This window comes from Triticum aestivum, chromosome 3A (genome assembly GCF_018294505.1).
Source record: "Triticum aestivum cultivar Chinese Spring chromosome 3A, IWGSC CS RefSeq v2.1, whole genome shotgun sequence".
Lineage (NCBI taxonomy): Eukaryota > Viridiplantae > Streptophyta > Magnoliopsida > Poales > Poaceae > Triticum > Triticum aestivum.
Window position 1 is genome coordinate 571,593,066 of NC_057800.1, and position 18,154 is coordinate 571,611,219.

Below are 18,154 nucleotides of genomic sequence, written 5' to 3' on the forward strand. Positions count from 1 at the left end.
GGTTCGATTAACCACCAATGAGAATGTTTCTCCATAGTCAACGTCGGTGCGCTGACGGAATTCGCGGACCCACCACGCTTTGTAGCACTTGAGGGAGTGATCAGTGTGAAATTTGTGTTTGAAGACCCACTTGCATGTTATCAAGTTGGTTCCCGGTGGTCGAGGAACTAGTTTCTAGGTGTTTTTGCCGATGAGCATGGCGAACTCTGCGCGCATTGCAAGAAGCCAGTTGGGATAGCGCATGGTGACTCGCACAGAGCTTGGCAACGGAGAGAGGGCTGATGAGATGAAGCAGTGGCAACATTGTAGTGTTTTGGATTGGGCCTGAAGATGTCGGCATGTGCACGTGTCACCATGTGACGCGGGGTGATACTTGTGATAGGCGTGGGATTTCCCGAAGAGGAAGGGTGAAGTAGTGTAGTGCTACTTGTGATAGCCGTTGGGATTTTCGCGAAGAGGAAGGGTGAAGTAATATAGTAGTAGATAGTATTTCCCTCAGTAGAGAACCAAGGTTATCGAACCAATAGGAGATTCACGCAAACAAAGGTCAACAGTACCTGCACAGACACAAACAAATACTTGCACCCAACGCGGGCAAGAGGGTTGTCAATCCCCTTGTACTCGTTAATTGCAAGGATTAGTTCTGATAATGGTAGATATATAAATTACAAAACTAAATAAAAGATAATAAATTGAGCAATGTTTTTTGTTTTTTTAATATGAAGTGAACGGACCCAGGGGCCATAGCTTTCACTAGAGGCATCTCTCTCAAGAACATAGCAAGTGGTGGGTATAGAAATTGCTGTTGGGCAACTGATAGAAAAGAGAACAATTATGATGTTGTTCAACATGATCGGTACATAGGCATTATGTCTGTGACATGTAGACTGACATCCATCTGCATCTACTACTATTACTCTACTTCGAGAGCGCTTCGATGCTTGCCTCTCTACATATTAAGTTCATAACAAACAGAGTAATGCTTGAAGCATGATGACATAATATAGACAAAATAAGGCCAACCAATATGATCAAACCCTGTAGTTTTATCCTTAGTAGCAAAATACAAATCCATGCCTCGCTACCCCTTCTACCACGAGGTGAGGACACCGCAAGATTGAACCTACTATGCATCACTTCCACTGAAGATCTAATCATCAACTTGGCCAAACAAAACTCATAGATCGGAAGGCATTACATAACTATAACAATCACATATAATAAAGTTCAGAAATAACTCAATTACTTTCAGTGAATAATCTGATCATAAACAAACAATAAACGCACCACAAAAGAAGATTATATCGAATAGAACTTCGAAGGGAACATTGTATTGAAGATCAAAGAGAGAGGGGAAGCAATCTAGCTACTGCTATGGACCCGTAAGTCCTGTGAGAACAACTCACACATCATCAGAGGTGCAGCAAGGTTGATGTAGAGGCCCTCCATGATCGATTCCTCCTCCTACAGAGTACCGACGGAGGCCTCCATATGGGATCGCGGAAGAACAGAGACTTGCGGCAGCGGAATAATTGTTTTGGGTATCGCTCTGGTGATTTTGGAATTTTAGGGAATTTATAGGCTTAGAATTAGGTACAATGGAGTTGTGAGGGCCCACAATCCTGGGTGGCGCCCCCTAGGGGCGGACCACCTGAGCTTGTGGCCCTCTCATGCATCTGATCTCCCCTCGAAGCTTCCTGAGTCCCATCTAGTCCAGAAAAAATTACCGTAAAGTTTCATCGCGTTTAGACTTCATTTGGTATTGTTTTTCTACGAAACAATAAAATAGGAAAAACAAAAACTGACACTGGGCACTAAAGGGACCGCCATCAGCAGGAGAGCGAGGGGAGTCAGAGGTGTCGCCCATAGCGGCGGAAGCGGGATCATCGACCGGTGCAAAAGGACCGATCTGGTCCGGGGTATCTGATACCACGATAAAAGGAGAAGAACTATGGGAATCAACACAAGTCGATTAGCTTTGCGGCTGAGGATATACGGTTTACAAAGTGATTGTGTGCCATTACCAAGACAGATCGTGGGCTATCGTCGTGCCTACTTCATACGTGCCTAGATTATATGGTGCATACACTGCCTTTTTTCAATAAAGGGCAGTTTTTATTGATTCATAATGTAACATCAAGAGGATACAGACACAATAAATACACATCCGGCCTCTGCTCAATTAAAATGCACACAGCCAACACTAACACAGACAAAAAAAATCCTGCTGACAAATAGCAAAGTCATACAAGACCAAAGCTATACCTAGGATAAAAATAAAATGAAAAAACAAAGCGAACAAAACAGTGGACGAGGAAAAACAATGACCATGGTCACCAACCTTCTCTTATTACAACACAAGGACCATGAGAACGGTTCTTCAGAAGCAACGCCTTCACGAAAGAAACGATGTTGAAGCGCCGCCATTGCCGGATCCAACCAATGAAGGCTAGATCATGGGTTTTCACCCTGAAGATAAGGACCGAGCTAGTTCCAAGCAATGCCTTCAACAAGGTAGCGGCAAAAAATACTGCCATTGCCAGGTATAACCAACTAGGATAACACCTAATGTTTTCACCCCAGAGCTCGAGACGAGGTACTCGAGAAGCACCACCAAACCGAAGTAAACTTGTGTTGCCACTTTCACTTTCCGCTATTCGAACGACGTTGCACACGCAATAAAGTCGACAATGGAGGAATGTTATAGGCACTGCCAAAATCCCTTAGGACGCTCTGGCAGAACCGCATCATCCTCACAAGTGACAGTCGGTGATAGATCTATCAGGCGACACCACCATGCGCTGCCTCTTGCTTCGCCGCCCTTGCTGTAGTGTAGGACCACAGTGCATCACCTGCGGGTCCGAGCGGAGAACCCCCTAATGGGTACACAGATGGTTGCTGCCGGCGAACCTCAGATCACGGGATCATGGCCTTCGACGTAAACAGATCTTTGTCGAATAGGTCGTCAGAGTCAGAGTCACAACATGTACTCCCTCCGGTCCTTTTTACTCTGCATATTATAATTCTCTGAAGTCAAACTTCATAAAGTTTGATCGTATTTATATGAAAAAATATCAACATCTGTCATGCTAAAGTTATATAATATGAAACTTTAAGTCATGACACATCTAGTGGTATTGATTTTAGATTATGAATGTTGGCACTTTTTTCTACAAAGTTAGTCAAACTTTACTAGGCTTGACTTCAGTCAAATCTTATATGCGAACTAAAAAGGACCGGATGGAGTACCAGGGAGGTGCTCCAGGTCCAGGGCAACACTACACGTGTGCACCAGATCGAGTTCTCTCCCTCTTCCAGCGCACAGGAATCCCGTCGGTGAGCGCAGTGGCGCGACCTTCCACTCCATCTTGCCAGCGAGGCAGCGAGGTGCGTTCCACTGACTCTCAGCCACTTCGATTATGTGAGAACCGGCTTCCGGACTGCAGTGCCGCCCATGTTCGCTGGTCCTCACCCAGCCATGGCCGCTGCTGCATCTTGCGTACTGCTGCAGCCATAGCCGCTGCAAAGCAAATTAGCAGTACGTACAGCCGCCCTTTCCTTATACCTTGGTTGATGCCGCGCCGTCATGAATTACCATCGCAATCACTGCTGTTCACTTCACGTGCCGCAGTGGAACCATCAGGGCCCCGCCGCCACCGTCGGCCGCCCGGGCTTTGCCCGCCGGCGTCGTCCGGCAGCGGCGAGGAGAGAGATATGAGAGGGAGGTCGCAAAGAAACTCGATCCGGCATACACTGCCTATACAAAGTGTATGCTACGTATACTCTAACATGGAGGTCCCACGACATATAACCCTAGCGGATTCAGACCGAACGAAAACAGTCGCTCCGGGAGTTCCCTCATACTACCTCATTTCCAGTTTATAAGGCTTGCGCCTATCACTAGGTCTATAATTTAACCTACATAAGATGATTTGTATAATTTAAAAATATACCATTCGAAAGTAGACGATTTGAAGTTCTAATGACATATATTTTGTGATATATAACTTGCAATACGTTGGTCTATTTGTCAGCCTAAAAATACGTGCAAGCCTTATAAATGGAAAAGTGGTAGCAGCGAACCTTTTGTTGGCTCCAAGGCCGGCGTAGATGGAACGTCAGATCGATACCGAGGGTCCTAAAAACAAAAGTACGCTAGCCGGTCGAGGCACACTGCACAGACCTCACCTGAAAAGGCATGAATCCTCTCTTCTTTCTGAGAAAAGGGGTCGTGAACTTGTTGCGTCGGAAAGAAAAGAAAGAGAAGCCGTGAACCAGCTCCCAAGGCACGAATATTGCACAGCACGTAGGAAGGGAGGCATCAAGCATAGCTTCCGAAAGCTCTCATGGCAGCAGAAAAAGAAGGTGGGAACCGAAAAGCCAGCTCAAGTTCGTTCACATCATGGACGTCCAGCGGAAATATGCCTCTCCCGGCGGTCACGTCCCCTAGCTTTCACGAAAAGAACAGCCTGCGTCATTCTAAGGCGCACGAAAAGAACATTCGCTCGATCACAATCACTCAATCACTCTGCACGCACGCATTATATATAACCATCTCGATCGATCGAGCCCAAACAACAACAGCATTGATCATTCGTCAATCACGAGCAAACCCACACCAACAACAAAATTCGAGTTTCCCGCCGCGCGATGGCACGGGTGCAGCAGGTTTTGGCGTGCCTGGCGCTGGCCATGGCCGTGTGCATGCCCGCCGCGTCCGCGTTCGTGTTCAAGGCCGGGGGCACGGGCCAGTGGCGCGTGCCGGGCAACGGCAACGCGGCCTCCTACAACACGTGGGCCGAGCACACCCGCTTCCGCGTCGGCGACGCAATAGGCAAGTGTACACATATACTATTACCACTCCTAATCTAATCTCATCGACTAATGCGTGCATATCCGTGGAGGGGGGCTCCGCCTCTCGCCCGGATACCGCGCATTACTCATAGCACCGATCGACAGCACACTGCACTAATGCATGGGTATCCGTCCACACGCGTATATTTGGTGATATATCTCAATACCTGCACACAGGCTGTGCATTAATCAGCATATATATTTCGGCGTCGGATGCAACTCACTGGCAAGATATATATCTGCATTAAGCATTAATCAGCATGTATCTGCACAAACGTGTTTGCTTTCGGCGCCGTCGTTACTTAAAGTTTTTGTATATCTCTTGTTCAACCTGTAACGGCTATCTCTACGGCTTCAAGATAGAAGTGACGACGGCCTCCCTATCTCGAACGCACTGGCAAGGTAGACCGGGGAAGGCGCCTCCCCGGCCGCAGCCTCTTTTGTCCGCATCGGGCACGCCGGAAATGACCAAACTAGACACCCGACTTTGTCAATATTACCAGCCCTGCCACTTGATTGGCACTAACTAATGAAGCCGTAACAACATGGCATTAATTAATTACTCTCCACTTTCAACTGTGCAGTAATAAAGCTAGTCGAATTTTAACCGCGTCTGTGCATGCATGCAGCCTTCACGTACCAGCCCGGCAGCGACTCGGTGCTCATCGTCGACAAGAAGGCGTACGACGCCTGCGACACCGGCTCGCCGGTGGACACCTTCTCCGACGGCAACACCGTCTTCACCTTCACCGTCTCCGGGCCTTTCTACTTCATCAGCGGCAACAAGGACAACTGCAACCGCGGCGAGAAGCTGGTCGTCGTCGTCATGGGCCCCCGCGCCGCCACCAACGGCACCTCCACGCACGCGGGCGCGCTAGCCCCCTCGCCGGCTGGCGACAACGGCGGCCAGTTCTCGCCGCCGTCCCCGCCGCCTCCCTTCGGCATGAACATCTCGCCCACGGGGAACCCCGACCAGCAGAACGCCGCGGCCGGCAAGGCGGCAGGCATTGCCGGCACGGCCGCGCTCATCATCGGGACCATGCTCTACTCGCTTGTTTGAATAATCACGGCTTTGCTTTTACTGTCCAAATTATGTACCATTGGTTTGATTAAGCTTGCTCTTAATACTATGTTGTATCAACATTTCATGTAAACAGTGTGGCTGAACCATTGCAATTGATCTATAATATGTAAATGCTGGTACTGTTTTTCTTTTTACCATTGACAAAGTGATGAAATACAAAGATGATTATGTTTATTGAAAATATTAATGATCATTGTGATATAACAAGTGTATACAATACCGCAAAACTTTAAATTGCGCAACTAACCCTAGAGAACACTGCGGCTTATCGGTCCACATTTAAGCATGTTATATATATATATATATATATATATATATATATATATATATATATATATATATATATATATATATATATATATATATGACACATGCCGGCTGTGTTTGTACAAGTATTTCTTTTTGTTCACGACAAATTTATATAAGTAAATATATAGTATGGTTTAATATAAAATTATGAAAAGCAACACGCTTAGTTTTACAGCATAGCCCAAATAGGTGGCACTTTTCCGCTCAAAGCCATACACTAAATAAAAGCCATTGTAGTATGTCTGGCGGAGATACTATATTTGACATTGCATGATTGATATAAATATTGTGTCTTCCTTAAATTGTAGCCCAATTAGTACGGCTCTTTGCATAGTATATTCTCAGCGACTAGCCCAAATGCAAAAAAAAAATCATATGCACCTTTGTTAGCCCGTCGGCCCTTCCTACTCTCCCTCCCTTCCCCGGCCTCCCGGGCCCCTCCTCTGCACCCCACATTAGCATCTTCTGAGTCCTCCATCGCAAGACACACAATGGCATCCCTCCGACTCACCCCTCGGCCTCCGCTCCCCCTTCCCACCCCTCCCATGTGGCCCACATTAGCCCTGTCCAAATCCGCCATCCCAAGCCCCACACTGACCTCCCTCCAAATCACCCATCGGCCTCCGCTCCTCCATTCGGCCCCCACCCTTGCGGCCCACATTAGCCCCTTATGAATGCCCCATCCCAAGCCCCACACTGACCTCCCTCTGAATCACCCATCGGCCTCCACTCCCCCTTCCCGCCCCACCCCCTGCGGCCCACATTAGCCCAGTCCGAATGCCCCATCCCAAGCCCCACACTGACCTCCCTTCGAATCACCCCTCGGCCTCCGCTCCCCCTTCCTGCCTACCCCATGCGGCCCACATTAGCATCGTTCGAATCCTCCAGTCCAAGCCCCACACTGATCTCACCCCTCGGCCTCCCCCACCCCTCTTCCCGGTCCCTCTGTAGCCCACATTAGCCCCATCCAAATCCCCCCTCCCCACCGCCCTCGCGCGTCGGCGCACCCACACTGGGCCAACCCCAACAACTTACTAATATCATTGTGCTATGGTGGCCGGGCGCAACTCTATCATATCATAGCCATGCTAATTTAAATTAAAAAAATTTAACAAAGTAGGACTATGGTATCATCAATAAATATAGATTTATCGATGCAAGTTTATTCGTGTACCATAGCAAGCCACAACCAAAATTTCTATTATCAACGGGTTATAAGTACATAAATATGTGGTGTCATTATCAATATAACGTGCATATCACCTTTTTTTTCCTTTGCTTGATCAATTTGGGTATTTTGATTGAACATATAATCTCCTTCTATAACCTCGCATGTCATGTGCACACAAATTTCCTACTCAGGCGTGAGTGTAAACACAAGCTAGAAGTTTAGGATAGTGGAAAGTGATTTATGTAAACCATCTTCTATTGCAAATATGGATGTTATCCTAAGGGTGAAGTGGGGCTAGCTAATCATTCCCTAATTGTTATCTTCAATAAGTGTGTCTACATTAGTTTACTTTTATTGACTACAAAGTCTGCTTTTGTTAACCATTGCATCTCACCATTCACAAATTTATGTGTTGAAGGTCAAATGGATGTTCATGAAATAATAGAATATACACCGCCTTGTGTGCCTTTAATGTGCAATATATGTCCTGGTTTACTAGTCCTTTTGTTTGGGTCATATTTTAACCATGATTTTAACTAATAAAATATAAGTTATACGTAGAAAAAATATATCATTGAAAACTACATTCAAATATGAATCCAACACTATAATTTTTTTGTGACATGTATTAACATTTTGCTAGTCAAATACGCGGTCAAACTTTGACCCAAAATATGATGGGGACTAATAAACCCAGAGATAGTAACCACCTAGGCTATTTTCATCCTTTTTGCTCCCTGCCCACTCCCCCACCCTGTATTTTAATGAGGTAGGGGTATATTTGGAAACAATTAATTGTTTTCCTCATATTATATCTCATGCAAGGCTGTGCAATTATAAGCACACTAATTTATTGTACAAAAATTAAACCAAAAGATTTCCATATATTCGCTTTATTCAGGAGCATTGTATTAGCTACTCTTTTTTACAGGCGTTAATAGCTACTGGAGCAAAAAAAAAAGTGTGCAGGCCAGGGGTAAGGCCCATATGGATGGCTATATATAGGTGGCAAAGACAAGGGGAAACAACACATCAGTGCTCTACATTCGAGTGAAGTAGACACTAGAGAAATTTATAGGGTGTGGATAGATTCTGATTTGGTCGATAGATCAACTTGGCGAGGGCGTCTGATCTTTCGAGCCCAAGATGACTGGCAATCATGGTGGGCGTAGGAGAAAGGCGGTATAATTGTTTCCCTCATCTCTGATACTAGTTGGAAGTTTTCTTGCATGCTTTCTTGCTACTCCAAAGAGTTGTAACATGTCTTGCTCTTAGAAAAATTATCTAACGAAACATGAGTAGATAAGGGCTTGAATTTCTCAGGAGATGTTGAAATATATCTTGCAAATCCTCCATCTAGTTTCGCAGAAGTGCTACCTCGGATTATCTGTTATTGTATTTTACATCAACTAGGACATGTTTTCCATAGATCTACATAATATGAATGAAGTTTTCCTGGCTAGAGGTGCAACCTGCTCGGGTTTTTTTTTGGTTTTTTTTTGCGAGGGGGTGCAATCCTGCTCGTTACAGCAAATAACCATCATCTGTTTTGACATGCATTCGCATTCTAATCCAGGTTCTTCATGTTCATGTACTTTTTTCCGAGAATCGTTCATGTAACCAATTCACTAATTATGTAAATTCCTAGATCCAGTCATCGAGGTTATTGTAGCCCATTTGTTGTTCTAACAAGTTCTTAATCAAAAGCTTTTCCTTGGGAGACACTTTACAGATCTGGTGATCTACATGCACGGAATGGAAAAGGCGGTACATAAAAATTACATCCAAACATAACGGCGTATCTTGTCTGCATCCTTTGCAATTGTTTGCTCATATTTTGTAGTACTGAAGAAATAACAAATCAATAATATTCATCCTCGAAAAAATTGGGAAATTTGTCTGTCCAGTATCGTGCTTTGCTTGAGTTTTCCTTGCTTCGTTCACCATGCTCCCTACGAGCCAAAGTCTACTTCATTCTTTTGTTTTTGCCTTTATGCAAGGATAGATACTAGAGTCTAGATGCACTATGCATGCGTTGCAGATGTTTTCAAACATAAAGACATGTTTGCATACACGTATGTCCGGAGCTTGGACCCACTTGCTCTGTTAAGATTGGCGGTACTGTAGAGCATATTTCATGGTGCTGTGCCACCTGAAAATTCCGAGGCAATTCAAAGCATGATGAGGCCCCACATCGGACAAAATCCCCAAGAAATACTAATTGGCATCTTCCAAATTTACTTTTTCCAAGCTGTTTAATATTTACAACGGAGCGTAATTTTTTGCCATTTTGAATGCGGCATGCCACAGCCGCAACAGGACCGTCCAGCACGCGACAATGACTTGGACATATCACAAGGCAACTCCGATGGACAAGATGGCGCCGAGGGGTCACAGCCCAAGAGGCGCCTGCAGAGGCTCACCCCCCAGCAAACCCAAGTGCTTGAAGGGTATGGTTCCCACCAAAAAATTTAGTTTAATGAATTTATCGCATCCCTCTTTTTTTCATTTTCCTCTCTTGAATGAACAGGTTTTTCGGCATATGCGCGCACCCTGACGAGAATCAAAGGATGGGGATGAGCGAGTCGACAGGTCTCACGATGCAGCAAGTCAAGTTTTGGTTTCAGAACAAGAGGACACATATGAAGGTCTGTTCTAAAACACTTCAATTTGTGAAATCTCAGTGACACAGTTGGTCAATATATGCATCTATCAACTACTATTGCTACTGTACGTTGTCATGTCTTCTTTTTTTTTGAACGCAAACATTGTCATGTCTTCACATCATTAGCTACAGACTTACTGCATGTAGCACGGTAGGACCTGACATGCAGAAGGCTTATGGTGGTGATCGTTCTAACTAGTTGTTCCATGGCACAAATTGCAGCATGTGACTGGAAAAGAAGAGACCTACAGGATGAAAGCGCAGAATGAGATGCTGAGGGAGGAGAACAAGAGGCTTGCATCCGCAGCCAAGACTTCATTTTGCCCCTCCTGCGTTGCTTTACCAGGACTGAGTCCCTCTGGGGAGGTGCAGAGGCTAAGGCAGGAAAACGAGCAACTGAAGCAACAGGTAAATAAAACCTATAAACAAGCCCTTCTAGCATTTTCAATCAGCTCAACTCTCTCTAAACTTCGAAATATTCGGCAGATTTTGTTCCAGTTTTAGTATCTTAAAAGCAATGCCTGCTAGACGTACCTATATTTGAAGTACTCCCTCCGTTCCAAATTACTCGGTCGCAGAAATGGATGTATCTAGAACTAAAATACATCTAGATACATCCATACCTGTGACAAGTAATTCGGAACGGAGGGAGTAACTTTGGTGGAATCTAGTCTTACAAAGATTGCATCTCTAGTTAATTTTCCGTCCTCTTTCGAGATGATTGCACCTCGATGTACACTGATCTTGTGTTCTTCGTTTGGCAGCTCTCACAGCTGCGTGCTGAAGCGCATCCAAGTTCAAGCCGTCCTTTTCAACTTGACCCATCCATGGAGAATATCACTGGAAGAGAGAATGACATGGATGCGATTGCTGAACTCGCTCAAAGTGCAATGCACGAGTTTGTCGTTCTGGCCGAAGCCGGCGGACCTCTGTGGATGCCTGTCCCTGGTGGTTCCTTTGACGTGCTGAACAAGATGGCTTATGCTCAAACATTTGGCGCAAGAAGCAGTGCAAATGTGATACTAGGATTCATGACCGAGGCTACTCGTGCTGATGACATGGTCATGATGGACGCCAAGCAGATTGTGGACTACATCATGGATTCTGTAAGTTGCCTATAAATCTTGTCACTGATGATATTTCCAAGTCACGCACACAATTTGATCCCATTGTTGAATGACTGCAGGAGTGCTACACATCTTTCTGTCCTGGACTTCTGACCAGTGCAAATACCACCAAGATTTACAAGTGGCCTACCAGTGCAGGCTACAATGGGGCTATGCATCTGGTATGTATGCTTTCATTTCTCTATGTTTTAGCCAAGAGATGTTTGGCATGAGTATCCAAAGAAAATACAAAATTATATTACTGACAAAAACAAGCATATCCTGAGGAGAAATCAGTTTGCCTCGTTACTCACAGTTTGTTTGCCTTCTTTCTGTTTGCTTGAAAACAATAGGTGACCGTCGAGACGGTGTTCCCATCACCACTGGTGCCATCTAGGAAATGCACATTCGTGAGGTGCTGCAGGGATATGCAAAATGGGACAGTGATCATCGTTGATGTGTCTTTGGACAACGGTGACGGCACCGTCAAATGCCACAAAATGCCATCAGGAGTGCTAGTTCGGAGCCTGAATTCCGACGCCAGCCAGGTATGGTAAAGAAGACTTGAGTGGTAAAATGAATTTCTACCAGTATGATATCGGCACCTTACCCAGTGTTTGATTCGCTCCGAAACCTTCTTGGCAGGTCACTGTCATAGAGCATGTCCAAGTGAATGATACTGGTCTTCACGAGCTCTACCGCCCAAGCTTGAGCGGACTGATGTTCGGAGCTAGGCGCTGGGTGTCGAGCATCGTGCGACAAAGCGCACGCATGAGAGATCTCTTCGTTGTCAGCAAAAGCGCCTCGAACGGTGATTAGCTAGAACCTGCAAATATTCAGTCCTGAAACTCTGTAACTGAACATGTCCTGAGAAACAAACAAGTTTTCTATTGGTTTGTTTCAGGCAACACAAATGGGAGGAAGACCCTCATGAAGATAGCGGACGGCCTGCTCGCGGGCTACGCCAGCGGCATTGCCGCCGTCCCTGGGGGCGGATGGACCATCCTGCGTGGCGCTGGCACGGAAGACGACATCAGGATCTCGTACAGGAGGAACAACGATGACAGCAACACCGCCATCGTGTCCGTGTGCGCGTCGTTCCATCTGCCAGTGCCGCACAGGGTGACGTTTGATCTGCTCAAGAACAACCTGTTGCGCCCAAAGGTATGCACTCATGTTATGTTTGGCATGTGCAGTTCTCCTCTCTCAGCGGCTAGCCATGTATGTAGTGTACTAATGCTATGTTTTACTCACACAGTGGGATGTGCTGGTGAACGGTAATTCGGTGAGGGAGGAAGTCGCTGTATGCAAAGGCGTAGGAGGAGGAATTGATGATGTTGTCTCCATACTGCATCTCAAGGTACCCAACACATCCAATTTCAGCTCCTCCAAGAATCGCCACTTTCTCCTCCAGTAATCTTGCATATCTCACTCGACTAACTCGAGTATACATACGTATGAAGGATCCGCCCACCGGGGAGAACAGGGACAACATCATGATCCTCCAGAACAGCAGCTACGATGTGTCAGGCGCGTTCATGGTCTACTGCCCAGTCAACATCCAACTGATGAATGAGATCATGAGCCCCAGCGACACGGCGGAGAGCAACAAGGTGTCCCTCTACCCCACCGGCTTCTACCTCCTCCCCGTCGAGGACACTGCCCTTGGCCTCGGCGAGGGTGGAGCAACTCTTGTGACCGTGGGGTTCCAGATTATGCTCAAGCTCGCTCGTGGCACCGGCCTGTATCCTAGGTCCGCGTCCACGGCCGTCGGTCTGATGACAGAAAACATTGCTACCATCAAGAAGACTCTGACCAGCAGCCACCCCATCTTCTATAGGAGGCAGCCCCCCAACAATTTCATCTAGAATGTACCCAGGTAATTCTGCTTCCTGTTAAATTCCACTAGTCCTCACCTATCTAGTTCCCGGTAATTTGGTGATGACGGCCTGTTATTTGCACAGGGGCGGAAAGGGGAGAAGCGATGCTGGTGCAAGTCTGTCAAACTGCATTTCGATCTCCTGGCGTTACTGCAATATACCCCCTCCGTTTCATAATAAGTGTCATGGTTTTAGTTGAAATTTGAACTAAAACCACGACACTTACTATGGAACCGAGGGAGTATATTGTTATATTTACTTTACTACTTGCGACTTTCTATTTACAATAAAAGAACCTGTAATAATGGTTTAAGAACTAGACTTGTCTTTATCGAGAAAAGACCCTGGCCTATGTATGGTCAGGTTTTCTTTACTCTCTGCAACTTTCAGCTTATATTAAAAACTTGTGTTGTAATAATGGTTCAACAACTAGACCTGTTGTTGTTGTTGTTGTTGCTGTTGTTGTTCTTGTTGTTGTTGTTATAAAAACTTGTTTTAATAATATGTTCATGAAATTCTTATTGACATGTTAAAACATCAGTTCAGTGAATGTGTTGGATTTTCAAAAGAACATGATACAGATCCAGCATAATGGTTCTCTTTCGGTTACTACAGACTAAGGCTTAGGTTTTCATATAGCAACATAAAAGAAAACTCTGCACAATAGCACATTGTTACTACCATTGCATGCATATCAGATAGAATATACCACCAGTTCAATAACTTGGAGGGCTGAAGCAAGTCACCGTCTATTTTAAGGCGGGCACCAAGTGTATCGCATAATATTTGCTTGTACTCCACCAATAAAGCTGCCAGCATTTCTGTATTCTTCAAAGTCTCGTACATCTGCAGCTCCCCAAAGGATAGCAAGTGATTTTTCAGGCAATATATATACATCCATATTTATGTATATATAGGTTCTGGCCTTGTCACAAGATTCACAAATCCATATATAAAGATCATGGATGAAAGATTTGACATGGTAGCTTGAGAGAGAGAAAGATGGATTAATCAATTAAGAATATAATGGAAACTCATTGACATTCACGGAGCAGTTGATCATGTTCTTTTGTGTGCATGAAGCGTTGTTTCGCAACTGATTTAGCAAATGGCTGTACAGTGCTTACTTACATTTACTCTTTAGCTCTTCTGTAAATTTTTGGATTTGGGTCCTACTTGACAAAGCAAAAGTTAAACATTAGGTGTTAATAACAGAAATTTATAAGCTCATTGCACTCACTTGTCAGGAAGGGTTATCTTCCAAGGTGAAGATTTATCAATAACTTGAACACCCGTTTATGTTATGTGCACTGTGTTCCTTCTTTTCTACAATTGTGCCTGGTACTATAGGTGTCTTCCGTGTGAAACTGCTCCAAGTCAACATTACCCTTAAAAGATCCAACATTAGCAAAGCAATAGAAATTGCGATGACCTCAAGCATACAATTAAGGGGATATTAATTATTCAATATCAGAACAGTACAGAACAGTGCAGTAGGTAATCCTACAAAATGTTTGCTTAGCACAACTTCAACGTGGCATAGTGGAGAGTGCCCCTTCTTTCGAGTATAACAGTTCAAATGGATGCCATTTTATAACCTAATTTGCCTTTTATTTGATGGGTGCTGTTTTTAAACCCCACTTTTCCTGTTGATTTGGCATTGCACGATACTGTTTTAGGGTTTTGAGAACCTTTAACTACACAAAGTTGGCATACAGCTCCCCTGCTAGATGTACTATAGAGAAATCCCAATCTCACAAGTTCTACTGGTGACCCGTATATGCTTCACATTTCAGTTTTAGAATAAACTCAAATTTTAATATTGTGGTGTTTTGTCAACTCTGGCAACTTCAAGTTTGAATAATCAGCATTTTAATATCAGGATGTTTAACCAATTCTGATTTCAGGTAGTTATTCCTGCCTTCACTTTTCCCGTTTTCCGCACTAAGGGAGACCCCAGTTCTTAATATTGTGGTGTTTTGTCAACTCTGGCAACTTCAAGTTTGAATAATCAGCATTTTAATATCAGGATGTTTAACCAATTCTGATTTCAGGTAGTTATTCCTGCCTTCACTTTTCCCGTTTTCCGCACTAAGGGAGACCCCAGTTCTCAATTGCACTACAGTCCATACTTTATATAACTACTTTAGGCAGGGGCTCAATAACAGACTTGAAATAACAAAGCTCGCTTCCATGTAACAGTAAGCAGGAGTGAAAACATTACAAGGGTAGCTTAACGGACCGAACGAACATAAACTTTTCAGAAAATATCATAGTTTTATAACCGCAGCAGTAAATGCATTCAATGAGAAGCATTTCAGGAGAAACTTGTTATTCACTAACTTAAGAATTTTACATGGGATTTGGAGGTTAACAGGCTAGTTAACGAAGTAGTACAAAGTCAAGTTAGCCAGTAAAGTAAAATATCTATACCTAGAAACAAAATAGGAGGACAAAAATGCACCAGCTTCCTAACCTTGTTGCAAACATATCAATGATCACATATTGGCATATCGCCTACACTTGTTCATCTCTGAAGGTTTGCTGCTTGCTACAGCTTCAAAATTATTTGGAATGTCATCTCACACAAGCATGTGTGATCAAATTCAGTGAGGAATCACATGATAGGTTGCAATCTTATGAAATAAGACCAGCTCAGTTCTTTAACATGATCAGAGCTTCCATTTTCCTAAAGTTGCACTTTCTCAGCTTCGCCACTTTGAACTGCCACAAATTCAGCGAGGAATCGCATGATAGGTTAAAATGTTATGAGTTAAGACCCGCCCAGTTCTTGAATGCGATCAGAGCTTCCATTTTCCTAAAGTTGCGTTTTCTCAGCTTCGCCACTTTTAGCTTCTTGTGGGTTTCCATGAAGGCTTGTTTGTGCCTCCACTTATCTACAAATATTTTCAACTCTTGTGCCTTCTCAATCACCTGCATTGCCATATCAAAAAATCCACCCTTGACCAAAGCATGCAGAAAGGCATCAATCAACTCGTGGTTAAAATCAGCCCCCTTCCTCCTCACTTCTGTCCATAGTATGAGCACATTAAAGTACTTCTCTGCTGAGAGATACCCATTGATAAGTGAGAGGTATGTCTGATTGTTTGGTTCATATAACAGGAATAGCATCCTTCGGTATGTTCTTCGAGCATCCTCTAACCTCCCAACCTTGCAAAAGGCATGTATTATAGAGTTCCAATCATGTGTAGCAATCTCTATTCTCGGGTCATCAACCACTGCATCCAAGAATGATGCCATGAGCTCAGGCCGGTTGTTCTCCGTCAAGCCTGTCATTATAGTAAGATAGCTTGTCCTAAGATCTGGTAGCCTCGCCTCCCTCATATCTTTGAAAAGTGCAAACGCAGACTGGAAATCATGGGCTGTCATGGAAGCATCAATAAGAGCATCATAACTGCCAGCATCAAGCTGTAGCCCTGCTGCGCTAATCTCCGCCACGAGCTGTGCAGCCTCTGCAGTCTTCTGCTCCTTGCAATATGCTTTCAAGATTGGGGAGTATATAGCTAGCCCCACAGAGGCTCCTTGGGCAGTCATTTCGTCAAGTATGTTATGAGCCTTGTTCAATAGACCAAGTCCGACACAAGCATTGACAATCCCAAACCCAACAGAATCATCAACTACTGGCAATTGATGTGTCAACTCAATCTCTTGTGCTTGGAAGATCAACTGAGCCAGTTCCCTGATCCTTCCATTATCAACAAAGCATTGTGCGACCTCAGTGTAGCACTCATCATCAAATGGATTGCCATCCCCAACTCTTCTCTCCTCCACCGCACGAAGTATGATTGAGGAAACTGACTCAAAGCTGCAAGACTTCAAATACCCACTCACTAAATTCTTGAAAAACCCTTTCTTGCTGAAGCCCAGAGCTTCCAGCAACTTATCGAGCTCATCGACCCGGCTTGGAACAGCTCTCCACGCATACAAGAATGCAAGATGTCCAAAGCTCTCCACATCTGGCGACACCCCAACAGCTGGCATAATCTCCAAGACCTTCTCAGCATCTGCGACTGAGCCGAGCCTGCGGCAGCATCCATCAAGAACAGCATTGCAGGCCGCGAGATCAGGCCGCATGACCGCTACCACAGCCGGAGACTTCTCCTCCGCCATGAGCTTGCAGGCTTCTTCAAACACCTTCAAGAAGGCCGCAAAGGAGGCTGTGTCAGCGCGGGTGAGGTCTATCAGCGGAAGGCCCCAGGCGGAGAAAGCCGGCAGGCGGCGCCCGCAGCCGAGGAGAGCACGCGCGAGGGCCAGCGCCGGGGCGGCGGAGCCCGACGCGGCGAGGGAGGAGAAGAGAGCCCCGAGCGCGGCCTCCAGGAGGGGGGAGGCATGGGGGCTCTTCTCCAGCAGGAAGACGGCGGCGGCAAAGGCGCGCTTGAGGCCAAGGCGGTGGTTGTCCGCGACGAGGTGGGATACGAGGGCCGCCGCGGCGGGAGGCGACGGCGAGAGGGAGGCCGCCGCCAGGGACTTGAACGCGAGCCACGCGTCATCCGAGCGGCCCTCGGCGACGGCGGCGAGCAGGCTTTCCTCGAGCGCGACGGCGTCCGCGACGGGCAGGGCTTTGGGCGCGGGGTCCGGTGAGGGATGTGGTTGTGGCGGCGGGGGTTGGGGCCTGGGGCGCGGCGCGAAGATGTTAGGCTGGAGGAAGGAATAGAGGGTGGGGATCTCGTGGGTTCCGCCGGAGGAGGAAGAGGAGGAGGAGGAGGAGGAGGAGGAGGAGGGCCTCGCTCTTAGGGGCAGAGAGAGCAGGCGCCGGAGGCGGACGGAGAGGAGGGCGCGCATCGGCGGAGAGGATTTGCCGTAGAGGTGTTCGAGCGTTTGCCAAGGAAGCCAGCGAAGTTGCAGCCTTGCAGCGGATTGCCGTGGGATTTTTACATGAAAAAACTCTTTTGGAGTCAGTTTTGCAACAAGCGTTGGACATCAGTCTGACAATTTGTTTTTGAAAAACCATATAGATCGCCTGCGGATCTCAGCCCCGTGTCTGTCGCCATCCCTGTACGCCACGTGCCCCATTATCATCATTTTGCAAATGGCTCATTGTTACAATTTCTCTCATCGCAACAA

The 18,154-nt window shown here is 45.8% G+C and overlaps 3 protein-coding genes across 5 annotated transcripts; 2 read left to right on the forward strand and 1 right to left on the reverse strand.

Annotated features, from left to right (window-relative positions):
- The first annotated feature begins 4,565 nt into the window (after positions 1–4,565).
- Positions 4,566–6,049, forward strand: LOC123058673 (early nodulin-like protein 1). Its single transcript, XM_044481379.1, has 2 exons — positions 4,566–4,834; positions 5,484–6,049. Exons 1-2 carry the CDS (start codon positions 4,651–4,653, stop codon positions 5,912–5,914), a joined length of 615 nt encoding a protein of 204 aa, XP_044337314.1. The 5' UTR covers positions 4,566–4,650; the 3' UTR covers positions 5,915–6,049.
- A 2,354-nt stretch (positions 6,050–8,403) lies between these two features.
- LOC123062281 (homeobox-leucine zipper protein TF1) lies at positions 8,404–13,577 on the forward strand. Its single transcript, XM_044485734.1, has 12 exons — positions 8,404–8,600; positions 9,729–9,868; positions 9,949–10,066; positions 10,306–10,491; positions 10,848–11,189; positions 11,270–11,371; positions 11,543–11,737; positions 11,835–12,000; positions 12,094–12,353; positions 12,448–12,549; positions 12,653–13,068; positions 13,154–13,577. Exons 1-11 carry the CDS (start codon positions 8,565–8,567, stop codon positions 13,055–13,057), a joined length of 2,052 nt encoding a protein of 683 aa, XP_044341669.1. The 5' UTR covers positions 8,404–8,564; the 3' UTR covers positions 13,058–13,068; positions 13,154–13,577.
- Positions 13,577–17,989, reverse strand: LOC123062283 (pentatricopeptide repeat-containing protein At1g69290). 3 transcript variants are annotated; one of them, XM_044485736.1, is made up of 3 exons: positions 15,546–17,989; positions 14,310–14,457; positions 13,899–14,241 (listed from the first exon to the last, which is right to left on the reverse strand). In XM_044485736.1, the coding sequence occupies exon 1, from the start codon at positions 17,870–17,872 to the stop codon at positions 15,836–15,838; it is 2,037 nt and encodes a 678-aa protein (XP_044341671.1). In that variant the 5' UTR covers positions 17,873–17,989; the 3' UTR covers positions 13,899–14,241; positions 14,310–14,457; positions 15,546–15,835. The 3 variants fall into 3 exon arrangements, with proteins under 3 accessions (XP_044341672.1, XP_044341671.1, XP_044341670.1); XM_044485737.1 differs by lacking the exon at positions 14,310–14,457 and having other exon boundaries at positions 13,577–13,915; XM_044485735.1 differs by having other exon boundaries at positions 13,899–14,457.
- Positions 17,990–18,154: the final 165 nt, after the last annotated feature.